General features: G+C 33.9%; 1 protein-coding gene and 1 long non-coding RNA gene across 4 annotated transcripts in view; one reads left to right on the top strand and one right to left on the bottom strand.

Annotated features, from left to right (window-relative positions):
• Positions 1 to 14,902, bottom strand: part of LOC102806187 (protein DOP1A-like) — a 72,899-nt gene that overhangs the window by 42,735 nt on the left and 15,262 nt on the right. For 2 of the 3 annotated variants that reach the window (XM_085505151.1, XM_085505152.1), the window contains 4 exons: positions 11,246 to 11,398; positions 10,433 to 10,785; positions 9,143 to 9,332; positions 1,297 to 2,109 (listed from right to left, as the gene is read on the bottom strand). In XM_085505151.1, coding sequence (XP_085361277.1) covers positions 1,297 to 2,109; positions 9,143 to 9,332; positions 10,433 to 10,785; positions 11,246 to 11,398 — 1,509 coding nt within the window. Of the gene's footprint in view, positions 1 to 1,296; positions 2,110 to 9,142; positions 9,333 to 10,432; positions 10,786 to 11,245; positions 11,399 to 14,806; positions 14,825 to 14,902 lie in introns of those variants that run through there. The other variant, XM_085505153.1, reaches the window with a different exon arrangement.
• Positions 4,932 to 7,462, top strand: LOC146737172 (uncharacterized). The gene is made up of 2 exons (XR_014930870.1): positions 4,932 to 5,226; positions 7,172 to 7,462. It is a non-coding gene; the product is annotated as an uncharacterized LOC146737172 (long non-coding RNA).

Genomic DNA, 14,902 nt, shown 5'->3' with positions numbered 1-14,902 from the left:
GCCAAGCAGAAAAGTATCAACAGAAATAAATACACGTCATCTTTGAAGATTTATTTAAAAAAAAAACAAGCCATGCATGGCACAGTCCCCGTTAGTTATCAAATTTAAGATATATAGTTTTGTTTATAGTAATATAGCTGGAATATAACCAAGTCAGGAATATGATTTTTTAACATTAAAATTATTGACATTTGTATATGATAGTCAAACAAGTACTTGTCCATATTGAGAGATATTGCTCTGAAACAGCATTCAAAATCAGCCATTTTGAATACATGTATATATATATATATAACATGATGTATAACGAATATATAAAATTTGAACATAATCAGTCAAAACATTTAAGAGACATGGCTCTAGAAGCCCAATCATTAAAACAAAATGGCCACTAGTCAGCCATTTTGAATCTAATCTGAAAAATAAAATGACGTGCATCAGGAACCCGTAACGTCTAATGTATGTACCAAGTTTGAATGAAATCCATCCATAAATGCCAGAAATGCTTGATATTTGATGATATTTTAGCACAAAAATGACCACCATTAGGCCATTTTGAATAGGATCGTCAAACCAATATATCTGTTTAAAATATTTATAATATTTATAATATTTAAAATTTGAAAATAATCAGTGAAAGCAAGTCAGAGATATGGCACAAGAACCACATTCATTAAAACAAAATGGCTGCCAGCCGGCCATTTTGAATCTTATCTGAAAAACAAAATTATTTGCATCAAGGTCTAATGTATATACCAAGTTTGAACAAAATCCATCTGTAAACAGCCGTGAAATGCTTGATTTTTAGGATTTTTTAGCACAAAAATGGCAGCCATTCGGCCATCTTGAATCAGATCGTAAAACAAAATGATGTGCATCAAGGTCCTATAATGTCCAACGTATATATAAGGTTTGAACAAAAGCCATCTGTAAACAGCTGGGAAATGCTTGATTTTAATGATTTTTAGCACAAAAATGGCCACCATTCGACCATCTTGAATCAGATCGTGAAACAAATTGACGTGCATATGTATAATATCATGTATGATGTATGTGTGCAGTTTGATTGTAATTGGTCCAAGCATTTCTAAGATACAGGTCTGAACGCACGTAGCACGCACGCACAGAGGTCAAAACATAAGTCCCCGGTTTTCGGACTATGTCCAAACGGGGACTAACAAAGTACTATTATCTCGTAGATTTCTTGTAGTACTGGTGGGCTACTAATTCCTAAGACAAGATTTGGTAGTTTGTTTATCTTTTGAGCTCTGACATGTGATATATTTGTACACTTACCAAGGAAAGCATATCCAAGAGGAAATCAACAAGTTTACACAGTTCTCGCACAGTGACTTTGTCTTGTGCAATACTGTCTTCATCACTCATGACACGTTTTAATCTACAACATGCTTCAAATAATCTGGCAATGTAATCCCAGATATAGAATGGTTCAAAACTACTAAACAGAAGGTTGGCTGTCTTGATTAATTCAGATCCTGGCTTGTCCTCTTTCCTTCGTCGGCGTTGTCGACGGGACTTCAATTTTTGTTTTTTCAGAGATTCAGCCCGATCTAATTCTAAACTATTACAGTGTGTATAGAGAGAGCGAAAGACTTCTATCAAAATATCCTCTAGGATTGCACCTCCAATTTCAAGTTTATCCAACAAACTTATCAAAATACGATATGGTTTTAGAGCTGCAATCACTTCACCACCCGATCCCCATGCAGTATTAAGGTCATCATGATGTAATCGTAATTTCAATGCTTCAAATAACGGCTCTTTGGAATGCAAATCAAAGTATGAAGTTTCATCTTCACTTAGAGTTGTTATTGAACTAGAGACACTTTCTGCATGCTGCATACGTGGACGAAATTCTGCTCCACTTGATAAGCTATTTGAGTCTCCTCCAAGAAGCCATGAATAAAGACGTCGATTTAATGACATGTCACGTCGCAGTACAACATTTAGTGCAGCCATCACAACTTTGGTTGTATCTTCTTTGTCTAGTCTACCAGTATGCATTGGAAGACACTGCAGTAAGAAATCTAACATACTTCTTTGCACTAGAACACTTGTATCATGTAATGCTGCACTCACTGATGAAACCTACAATAGAAGATAGAAAATTTAACTATCAATAATCTGATACATATTGTCAAATTTGGGACTGGGTTTGAACCTGAAATGCTTCTACCGGTATCTGAAAAAATCAATTTTATTTTTAAATAAGTTTATAACTATTTTTTCATTTGATCTATTCAATGGTCACTATGTAAATCTTAACTTTAATTTTAATTTTATAAAAATGTTAAACGTATATTCTAAAATATTGTTCATTTTAATACTAGACATACACACATTCTGATTAAATACATGTATATTCTAAAATATTGTTCATTTTAATACTAGACATACACACATTCTGATTAAATGAGAAACCAATCTTAGAATCTGTTTATTAGGATAAAAACATGGTGTTGCACCAATCCCTGAGAACAAGGTAATATTAATTAAAAATCAATATTGTGAATTTCTGTTGTTTGTGGGATGGGCATGCTGAGAAATTTAAGGAACTTATGATGACTTATGATGACTTATTCAGTGACCAATGGTCCAACGGACTAATGCTATCACAATTTGTAAGCCGTAGGCCGTAAGCCGTAGGCCGTATGCTGTAGACAAAGATATCTCAAAAACCCTTCAGTCTATTTTTCTGAAACTTGGCATTATGATAGCTTGTGTGAATATCTCCAGGGCATTTTTTTTTTATTTGGCTTGAATCATTTTAAAATTACTTTTTGGCCCAAAAACCTTCCAAAATCAGGCTTTTCTAGTGTAGGTAATCTCTGTCCAATTATCATACATGGTGAGTGGCACAATTTGCATAGTAAACATTTTGCGTTATTTTTTCTGATACACACTTCTCTTATCAAATTGTAGTTTCATAATAAAGAATGTATATTATTTGATGTGTTCATGTATGTTGTGATGGTTTATCGCATAAATTATTCGTTTAATGATAGATTAAATAGTACTAATTCGAATTTATCACGCATGCGCAGTTACGCATAAAATCACCATTGGACGATAAGGCAGTGTGATTCGATGTCTCAAATTTCGCTATGAAAATTAAAGTATAATAATTGTTTTGATAGAATACAATGCGTGATGTGTATTTGTGATTACATGGGCGCTGTCTTAATAAAGTAGTGTGTGTTATTGGACGAATTGAACACTTGCTGCGCTGTTTTATTGCACGAACTGGTCACTGACAGGCAACAACCAGTGGCTATCTATATCCATAGCTGCGGTTCCATAGCTCTTTTGTACGACTGACAACTGATTTTTACATTTTTATTTATGTTCGTAGTATGGTTTTGTATCTTGCCAGTCACCTCTGGGGACGACTAATACCGTTGAGCAATAAAAAAGACGTGCGCCGACAAGAGAGCTATGAACCACATACGGCTATTCATCGAATCACGATGGAATAAATACACGAGGTTACAGGAACGTGTGTTCAGGGTTAACCTCGATACAATGCTAGTAATAACTCCCAGCGTATCCCGGGTGTCTTGCATCATAGAGTGCATTTAGAAGATAAGTATGTTTTTACGGTGTGTCACTGAGAAAATATTAAACCGGTACTGATAGTGCGACATTGCACCGAGTACCGTTGCATCGCCTGAGCGTGGATGGTCTGTGCGAATGCACATGAAATCGCAATGCGGTCAATCATGTCAGTCGTGTCTGAGCGCAAACATTTTATTCAACATCATCAGAAGGTACTGACATGTTTTACGGAGTTTAACTGAGAGAATATTACTAACAGTATGACATTGCACAGCCCTGTGTAAATGCCTGATGTTACAGCCGCTAAAAACTGTAGGGTGGCGTACACATTGCACATGGCTACACATTTCACCGGAAATATCGTTCGCTTCGCCTGAGGTGGGTGGTCTGTGCATGGATTTTTTTTTAGCTCCAAAGTCTGTGCGAAGCACACACAATCGTAATGCGGTCAATCATGTCATTGGGTAAATGGAATCAAACACAAAAATATTATTCAACATCATCGGTAGGTATTGACATTGTTTTCTTGGCCCCGTGAATCATAAAAACTGATCGAAACGCGACTCGATGTTGTCAACTTGTCGTTTTCAAATTAAAGATTTTGAAGAAAAAAACGAACTCTAGCGTTGACGATAACATTATGCTGATATATATACAAAACTCGTAAAGACTAATGTACTTTTATTAAATACAGCCAAAACAAAATCAGCTTGGACATTCAGTTGTGAGACATGACAAAATAAACAGTGCCAGCGATGGATTTCGCGAATGCAAAAGGCGCCGACCACGCGTGTTGGAAATAAATAGAACGCGTTGCGACGAGAAATCTCACCTGCATCTTTCACTCACGCAAACGCACACACATCCTATTTCCATATATTGAATACGATCGCAACGGAAGGAACAAGTTTAAATCATCTTTGTATTATTAAACACAACTTGAAAGCAACAGTCTCACACTGGATCAATCAATGTTTATCAATTATCAAACTAAACATTCAATGAAGCAGACTGCGACGGTTAAGACGAAAAATGAATTGAATATCCATCTTCTGAAAAAAATCAGCTAAACAGTTTACCACCACGATTATGGTGAATTAGCAAGTTATCGACAAAGACGACCGGACGTCTCCGGTCATGAGCTGGCTGGTTCGAATTTATCCACTTTTACAGTGATGGATATTGCGTTCGAATTGAGTTACTTGTAATTACAAGCTTGATTTACATTTTTGCTTGTGGTGTTTTTCGTCAATGTATTAAATACAAGTGCGTTGGGAAATAGCATAATTATATTGCGTCAGTGAAAGAGGCTGGTGAGACTGTATCACAACGCGTTCTATTTATTACCAACGCGCGTGGTCTGATTGCGGTTATTTTGTATTTTTATTTTCGAAAAGTGTCACTGGCTGCATTTTTTATACGTCTCGCAACTGAACGTCCAAGCTGACCTTGTTTAGCTGTAATGCCAGGCAGGGGGACTCGGAAATTTTATTTCTTTTCGGAAAACACCTCCATCCAGCCACCTTTCATCGCACGTGAGGTCATGACAGTCAACTCACTGAACTCTTGAAGTACACGAAACGTGATTGGTCATTTTTCGACATGATTGGTCGCGACCCGGAAGTAGTTCACTCTCGCCCAACTTTCCTGGTAAGTAGCGTGAATTTATCGTTGCCTCTGCCATTTTAATAGTGTGTCGTTTTATCGTGGATTTTTTTCTAGAGTCCAATTATGAATATTTGTGATCGAACGACTTTTGTTAATACTTTTCTGATAATTAATGTTGTTAATATATATTCTGAGTAATCCTGTAATTTAGCAATTTGGACCCCTCGCTGTTCACGCGAGTCAGAGCATGTGGCTCCCGATGTGGCCACCCATGCTCGATCGGCTTAACGGTATACGTGTTTGTGGGTGTGGGGGTAAACTAAAATACGTTTGTAACCGCGGTCATGAATAGAAATAATTATTTAATTCATTACACATGCTTTGGGACACTCCTCGCACCTTTTGGGCTAAATCTGTTTTATATGCACAATATGTAATTTATCTAATTTCCATATTTTTCTTAAATTGGGATTATCTCTTGAAGAATTCGACATATTTGCCCTTTGAGTCAACTTTGATAGGGATATGCATTGTTGTAATAGATGCACTATTAGGGATAATTCACTAATTGGATTAAATCCTAAACAACTCGACAGACTTTGACCAAATTTTATAGAGATGTACATTGATGTAATCTGTGTGCCATATTACTACCGGTATTGGGGTTAATTTGCATACCGGGTATGTAAATTGTCAATAGCATATTGTTTTTTTACTAAATTTGGATTATTTCTTAAATGACTCAACAGGTTTGGATCAAATTTGGTAGGCATATACATTGATGTAATTGTCATGTCATATTATTGGGAGTATTTTGTATATGTAAATTAGCTAATGAACATCTCAACAGATTTGATGTAATCTGCATGTCATGTTGCTAGTGTGGATGATTTGCATATGCAACTTAATAGCTAAATTACATATTGTTTTGATAGTCGACGAATGCGTGGTGAAAAAATATGCCAGTATCAGGGTTCTGCCCAGCTTGATTTGAGTGCCGGTCGCTAATTAATATTCATGAGCTAATTAATATTCATTTTCCATTCTACTAGCTACGAATTAACTACTTTAATTATTTTAACTTTTATTTATTTCAAATATTTCAATGTAAAATTAATCTGCTTTAATAAAAGTGAAAAAATATATATACTTTATTTTTGAAATCGCGTCTAAAATTTTTTCAAAGCGTGTCGTCCGTTTGTTACGACCAAAGTGGCAACAAGAATTTAATTGTTTTCTTTCCCGATGGAACGCTGGTAAATCACATTAATAGTGAGAAATTAGTATTCCTTGTATCGCTGACTGAATATAGCTTATGAATTTATTTTTATGAACGAGTCATGAAGCCAAAAACATCAATCACGGTTACTACACTCGAGTGCAAGTGCAGATTAAACGAACGACAGCTTGATGCATCGCTGCCGGGGAAGTGAGCAAGTTATTGTTAAACTCGGCACGCAACTAAACTTGCAATGGTAATCCTTCCTTCTGTTTATTTATCATTGTCTCCCCTTCCATTATCTTGATGTACGACTTATTCCGATCTGGTTCGTTTGTTAAAACTAACAGAATGTCAATCGGAGGTTAAAACAAAAACACATTAGGCTGATGTCACACGTGTACGTTGATTTTGAACAGCGGTATCTTCTTTCAAGTTTTGTTGTGTGTTAATTTTTTGCATTGTGTTGTGTGTTAAAACCAACAAGGGCAATAGAATGATGGTCCAGTGGCCGACATCCTGTGTGTATCATAAACAAATAGAATAGTGCTGGTCGCCAACTTTTTGTCCTGGTCGGAAATTCTGAGTGCTGGTCGCTAGCGACCGGCGCCGACCAGCGTGGGCAGATCCCTGCAGTATTTTATTTGTGCAATCATTATTTTTATTCAAATTCTAGTAGGCCTCAAAATTTATGTGCTACAAATTCATTGTAGGTATGAATGACATGGTGCTTTCATTAAACCTGTTTGTGTTTCTTCTTTTTTTCAGAGAACATGCAGATGAACCAAACAAACTGAGGAGACTGCCCTCATAAAAAAAACAGTCACCCAATTAATGAGTCTGCCTTCACAAAAAAGAGTCACACAATTAATGAGGAAACAATCCCAAATGCAAAATTGAGGGTATAACCCTTACTAATGAATCTCATAATTTACTTTGCAATATATCTTATAATAAACTTGACACTGAACCTGATAATGTACTTGATAATGAATTGAATGGAACTAAATATAAAGCAAGTTGATAGCACTTGTGCTAAGACTAGCAGTGTACGTATACTGGGTAACAAAGATGATTCTTTGCATTCATCTGAAGATTACTTGCTGAATTTTGAACATATTAAGAGTCAGAATCTTGAACAGTAGCAGTTAAAATCATGTATGTCTGCTTCCCAAGTTCTACTTAATTCCAAAGGACTTCGGTGCCCCTGGGCCCCAATGTTCTTGTTTTTTTTCTCTGCCAATTCTGCTTGGGTGCTTGAATAGAGGTCATATACTTGACCTCTATATAGAATCACACATGGGTTCAAGTGGTATGTTCAGAGTATGTTCATATCAAGTTTGTGAAACAGTGTCTAAATTAAACTGTAGTTTGTGTTACTGTCAACAAGTTCACTTTCAAAAATGAGTCACACAGTCTGGTTTGTATAGACATACTATGAATGACATATGTAACAATTCTTTTACTCTATATTAAATGTATATTCAGTTAAAATCACCTAACATAAATATGCACAATATATATACAAAATACACATGTAAATTCAATGTTAAGCAATGCAATTATTTTATTTTAGCAATATATTCTGAATACTTTCAAAATTATATAGATTTCCTATTAAAGATTGTATTTAGTACAAAGTAGAAAGTATATGAATATATTTTATATTTCCAGAATTAATACAAATATTTTAAAATTGTCTACATTTTTACTAGTTAGCTACACTCGACAACAGTAAAAACAATTCAACATGTACAGTAATACGTATCTACATGTATATACCAAATCAACTCCCTATATACATGTATGTGGTACAATCTTAAAGAATATACACTGAGTTAGGGAGTCAATTTGGAAATGAGGACCTACTGGTAGTTAAATATGCAAAAATAATTTAATCTAAATATATTTTTCATTTGCATATCTACCAGCATATCTCAAACAATTATTACTATAATAGAAATATTTTTGGTATGCAAATTAGCAACATGTTTCACTGAACACATATCTGTATTATTAACAGTAATGTTTAATATTTGAAAAAGGTGTAATGCTAAAGTTTTATTTTTTTTAATTTAGTACAGTTCTAAATGCTCATGTGTTTTTATGTTTTAGTGATTTGCTTATTAGTTTGTTTGTCTTAATTAATGATTTTCATTGATTATTATAACACTGTTCAGTTATATTTGCATGTTAGCATGTTAATCACCAGTGATATCTATAATATGGCAGGCTTTAATGACTTAATTAATATTACAACATTTTTAATACTTGTATTTTTTAGCTACTGTGACAATAATCACCAGTATGGATACTCATATCAAACCCAGAAAACATGTCTGCAAGATTCTATTGCTGAATGTGAAATTACAGATTTAACCCTTTTAGTGCCAAATTGTTATTCACTCTAAATTTTTGATGAAACAGATAATATGTGACATTGCTTACAGTTTGTTTGTTAAAATTTGAAATCTTCACAATATTTATGTGAGGACAAAAATGACATGTCTGCGTCACTCACAGAGTAATGACAACTTAATTGTTAATCATTAGAATTACAGAGAATTTCTTGCACACAGCATTTTAAACACACCAATGAACAACAATTATGTTATCCCCTTCCCCTGATTGCTTATGACATCTCATCATTTGTGTAATACCGGTATTTGAATAAAGTGATGACATTTGTATAAGCAGACAATATGAAGTGGGAAGTGTAGTCACAGTCATGATACTTACCATTTTACCTGCATCACTACCCATAAAATACAACTGTCCTTCTATGGGTACATGTTTACTGACATAAGACAGAATAAACGTTATGGCCGGCAATCTAGCCATTGGACTAGACAAAATACATTCCCATAATGCAGTGTGAAATGCCATACGGTCCGTTGCTGCACATATCTGCTCTAGTAAACTGTTTGTTCTGAAATGAAAAACAATTATAGTTATTCTGTCTTGACTATATGAGTCAATAGTATATGAATTGGCAGGTGTACTGTTGCCTGGACAACCACTTATATTATGGGGCAACCAAATATCATGAAAATAATTACAAAAATCACAAGTTTCTAAAATACTTTATTTTTTGTGTGAAAAGCTTTGTAGTCATAAATTTATTCAGGTGTATTTTATTATAGGTGACAAAAGTTGACTGGTGTTTTAAAAACTTTATTAAACAACTTTATTTTCTCTTGTTAACCAGAAATCTTTTTACCTTTAACTTTTTTACTATAGTGTATATAGCCAATTTAGAAAATGAAATGTTTTATTCTACAAAATAGAACTGACCAACTTAGCTCTCAAAAGCCAATGTCCAGTTATAAGTAAAGTTTTATTATTGTGTTTTCCATATGCTACTTTACCATACTTTACAATATCTAGAAACAACTCACAATATTCATAATTTTGCATGTTGCACAATTTTGCAGGTATTATATTTCTCGCTTTCATGCTTATCTTAACTAAGATGGAAGATCTCAACAATGGCAATTAACTTAGACCCAATTATCTAACTACCATTAAAGTAGCTCAGAAAAAAAAAAGCTAACACAATATTCAATTGTAAGAGTAATCTAAGTTAGAATTATGTGAACTGGGCACAAGCAGATGTTTGCATGCCTCTAATATCAGGATTTGTGCTTGTTTGCGGAAAACATTACGAACAATAGAAGATTGAAGCTAGTAGCGAATTTCATAGCAAGTTTGGTTGAAATCTATCTGTACATTTCTCATTGAACAGAAGTATAAAGAATATCAAGTCCTGTGCTATGTACCAACGGATACTAAAAACATGTAAATAGCTAATTATTGTACACCATTTCAATTTGATAATAGATCTGAATAAATGATGTACGTTTATTGCTTCATAATTTCTTGTCAAGAGCTTTTAGTTTTAGTCTAATGTTACTATCTTGACATTTGTGATACTTTATATGATGAATTGATATATTTAGTTGGTGACCACAATTGTTCACTTGTAAATGTCATAATGTCACAAAAACAAAAGTAGGATGTAAGTCTTACCTTTCATAGTGTTCCGATCCTTCTTCCAATCCTGGAAGAATTCCCAGTAATAATCCATTTAATCCGGGTTTTAACTGCTCACCTAGTGGCATGTAATGTTCTTCATACAGATTTAATAAAACTGGTCGAACAGACATTGCAGCATTATGGAGAAGTGGAAATATCCCAGCACTATACAAGAATAAGTCCTGTGCCAATCGCTTAGACCCAATGTTATTAAAAATGATATCATATGTTTCCAAAGCTTTCAGGTGGACGCCGCTCGGTAAAGCTGGATGTGTGCATTGTGCCAGACGTTTTCCAATCAATAAACGTTTTGGGATAACAGGATACTTGGAATTGGCTTGCAGAACCTACACAATTATAAAGAATTGAACATTAAATACAAATTGTATTTTGTCATTTTTTTTCTGTATTGAATTTGAGTAAAAATCCTAATAAAGATTTATTATTATTACTCATATGGATTTATCTAGTATAGTTTACGATAAACTCTGAATTATTCTATTTACTGTATTAAAAGAACATCTCCAATAAAAGCTCATATAAACAGTTGTACAACATTTACAATACATTCAGATATTTTAAGTGAATGTACTACATTTATATTAATAGAGCAAAGACAATAAATGGACATTTGGATATTACAGTTCTAATGTCTAGTGTGATTATTTGTACAAGAATCATCAGTAATGTCAGTTATTGATATTTAGATTAATAATTTCCCACATGCTCTATATTATATTACATGAATGAATGAATAAGTAATGGGATGAGGAATCAGCAAAATACCAGTTAATGGTAGTCACTTACCTTATTCAGTTTGCCAAGAGCCGCTATTAAATCTGCCCATTCACTAGAATATTCAAAATTGCGTAAAGCCTTTTCCACAGCTGCAACATAAGCTCTGTATTTGGCATCCCCAACCCACTCACTTTCTTCCTGATGTAGACTAGCCATTAGTGCCTACAAAATAAAATATAAACTGAATGTAATAAAAGGGTACCACCAAGTACTAACAACTACATGATGAAAAGTTGCAGTTATATAGAATTAAGGCCTAAATACAATCAATGTATGAGCCATATTTTATTTTTAACCTATGCATGAGGACCATGTCTATATATGTGCTAAAATTTATTAAAAAATTAATGTAATTATGATATAAATATTTCAATTATTCAAGAGGTTTTATAGACAGTAATGATATAGCAGTTACCTTTGCATTGTACAAGCAGGTAAACATAAACAGTACACATATAGTGGTATCAAATAACAACACAAAATAAAGTGTTATAGCTGCTTATGTGTAGTATTTTTAAAGTTTGTTTTTACACACGTAACAACCACAACCAACAACAGAAAATTCATCATGTATCTCAACTGTCAAAGGAATATTTGAAAAAAATAATGGTAATACCTTTCAAATTTATAATCTAGCTCCTGCAATATATTAATATATGACTAAGTTGCAAACAATACCAGTGTACAAATATCACACAGGAATGTATGGTTTACACAGTACCGCTTAGGAGATCTGACTGAGTAGAGTTGAAATGAGAGTTATAGAGATCTGACTGAGTAGAGTTGAAATGAGAGTTATAGAGATCTGACTGAGTAGAGTTGAAATGAGAGTTATAGAGATCTGACTGAGTAGAGTTGAAATGAGAGTTATAGAGATCTGACTGAGTAGAGTTGAAATGAGAGTTATAGAGATCTGACTGAGTAGAGTTGAAATGAGAGTTATAGAGATCTGACTGAGTAGAGCTGAAATGAGGGCCTGATTTAAATAGAGACAAAGACCAAGCATGGAAATACAGAAATAAACACAGCCGGGACAATGGGACACATAAGGAAGAGGGGTATATAAATATACATAATTAATGGGAAATATTGATTTATAATCTGAATATTGTTATTATTTTTTTATCATTTTTATTTTTAAAATTTCCAAAAAGATTTTGTGTGAACATCGTGACATTAAAGTACATGTAATTCATTTATCTGTACCATGATGTATACTTTCAATTCTGATATATATCAACTTCGTGATCAAGTTGACAACTAGCAACAATAATGTTATGATGCTTTGTGAAGCCTCCATAAACTGAACACCAAAGAGACTGATACAGTGAAACCTGTCTAAACTGAACACCAAAGGGACTGATACAGTGAAACCTGTCTAAACTGAACACCAAAGGGACTGATACAGTGAAACCTGTCTAAACTGAACACCACAGGGAATGATACAGTGAAACCTGTCTAAACTGAACACCAAAGAGACTGATACAGTGAAACCTGTCTAAACTGAACACCAAGGGACTGATGCAGTGAAGCCTTCATAAACTGAACACCAAAGGGACTGATACAGTGAAACCTGTCTAAACTGAACACCACAGGGACTGATACAGTGAAACCTGTCTAAACTGAACACCAAAGGGACTGATACAGTGAAACCAGTCTAAACTGAACACCAAGGGACTGATGCAGTGAAGCCTCCATAAACTGAACACCAAAGGGATTGATACAGTGAAACCTGTCTAAACTGAACACCACAGGGACTGATACAGTGATACCTTCGTAAACTGAACACCAAAGGAACTGATACAGTGAAACCTGTCTAAACTGAACACCACAGGGACTGATACAGTGATACCTTCGTAAACTGAACACCAAACGGACTGATACAGTGAAACCTGTCTTTACTGAACACCGAAGAAACTTGACTGTGAAACCTGTCTAAGTTGAACACTGATGAGACTAGAGCAATGGGTCTACATACATGTTGGTTAGACATTTGTATCATGTTCACACATAGTTCAATTAAGACAGTTCTTACTGTATATTTTAGGACAGAATATACATAATGAACAAACATAGCAATAACTGGAATTAAAGCCCAGAGATCGGTAAATATTTTGTATTATATATTAATGGAATTAAGAAAAATATTATTATTGTCACATCTTACAGAAGCTCAAAACTGATGTGTTAATATATCAAACCATATATTTATAATAATATTATAAAAATAAATAAATAAGTATACATGTACATCATAAACTTTCAAAATGATAATGTTCATACTTAAATGCAACTTATAATTATTAAAATGTTTGCACAATTTGAAATATGAACTTTTCACTAAAATATTTATTCTTAAACTTTTTTTTATATAATTATTAATAACAGTTATAAATATTATTATTTGTATTTTGGAAAAAAATGCTTCACCAATATCAACAAATAACATATTGACATTAAGAGCTGCCATTAGTGTTTAGACTATATGTTACATACCAGCACAATAGACCATATCTATTTGACAGTATGGCATACTGCATCTCATCAGATCTTAAAATAAAACAGCATTATTATAATAGCAACATTTCACTGTACTCACCCCCATCTCATATCACATTGACAAGAATTCAAGACAGAGATTTCCTGCATTATGGCACTTAATCAACACCCTCCCCTATTACTCTACGTTGTGATTGTTATTTAACAAAATATATAAATGGCAGCTGATTGGGTGATTCACACCGGAGTGTTGATTGTGAGACAATTAGGTGAAAGGTATAGGATATATGTGTAACAATGGCACAAAGTTAAAGGTATAGGTGCTATGCGTTGATTGGTTCCACAGCTACCAAGGTATGGGACCCAGTTGATTGTACTGACAGTTGACAGTACTCGCACTAAGCGCAAGTTCATCAAAACTTTTCCAATGAAAACAAATGAATATAAACTGAATAATTAATTTTAAAATCATATTTTTGAGGTTTCAAGATTTGTTAACACATCTCCTGTTGAAAGTATATGCAGATAGCAAATATAAATGAGAAAAAAACGTGTTAGTGTGAAGAATAATTATTTGTATGCGGACATTGTGAAAACATTTAGTTAAAATAACCCAAAAGTTTAAATACAATTGTATTTACCCGAATGTTCTCCTCCTTCTGTTTTTTACGAATATGGAGGACCCCAATAACAGCTGCAGCCGTCAGAGACGTCACTTCCAAAGCCATATTCGTAAAGTCAAAATGAGCTAGTTACATGTAGAACAGTTTTGCTCAGAATGACTACACATATGCCATAGTTGATATATGTACTAGGGCATCACGGGACAAGAATAGATATTTATTAACAAACATATGTCCGTTCAAACGCAAATACAGAAATAGTTGGTTGATGCCACACATAGCGGAAGCTACATGTATGTCAAATTTGAATATTGATCAAAACGACCACCATGATTTAAAATGTATAACTACAAACTTGTTTTTCATTTTTTTGGAAACCTGTGAATAACAGAAAATTAGTTCAGTATTTCCCCCCTCTACTAAAATGGAATAGTCCAATATTCTTTACCTTATTGTCTTGGCAGGAGTAGAGTATTACAGAAAAACAGACTTGTACTTGATTACCACTTGCAATTTTATAATATTGTCTTTCCACAGTTTACAT

This window comes from Saccoglossus kowalevskii, chromosome 11, assembly GCF_978046115.1.
Source record: "Saccoglossus kowalevskii chromosome 11, keSacKowa6.1, whole genome shotgun sequence".
NCBI classification, from domain to species: Eukaryota; Metazoa; Hemichordata; class Enteropneusta; family Harrimaniidae; genus Saccoglossus; species Saccoglossus kowalevskii.
This window is presented reverse-complemented; position numbering and strand designations above follow the sequence as displayed.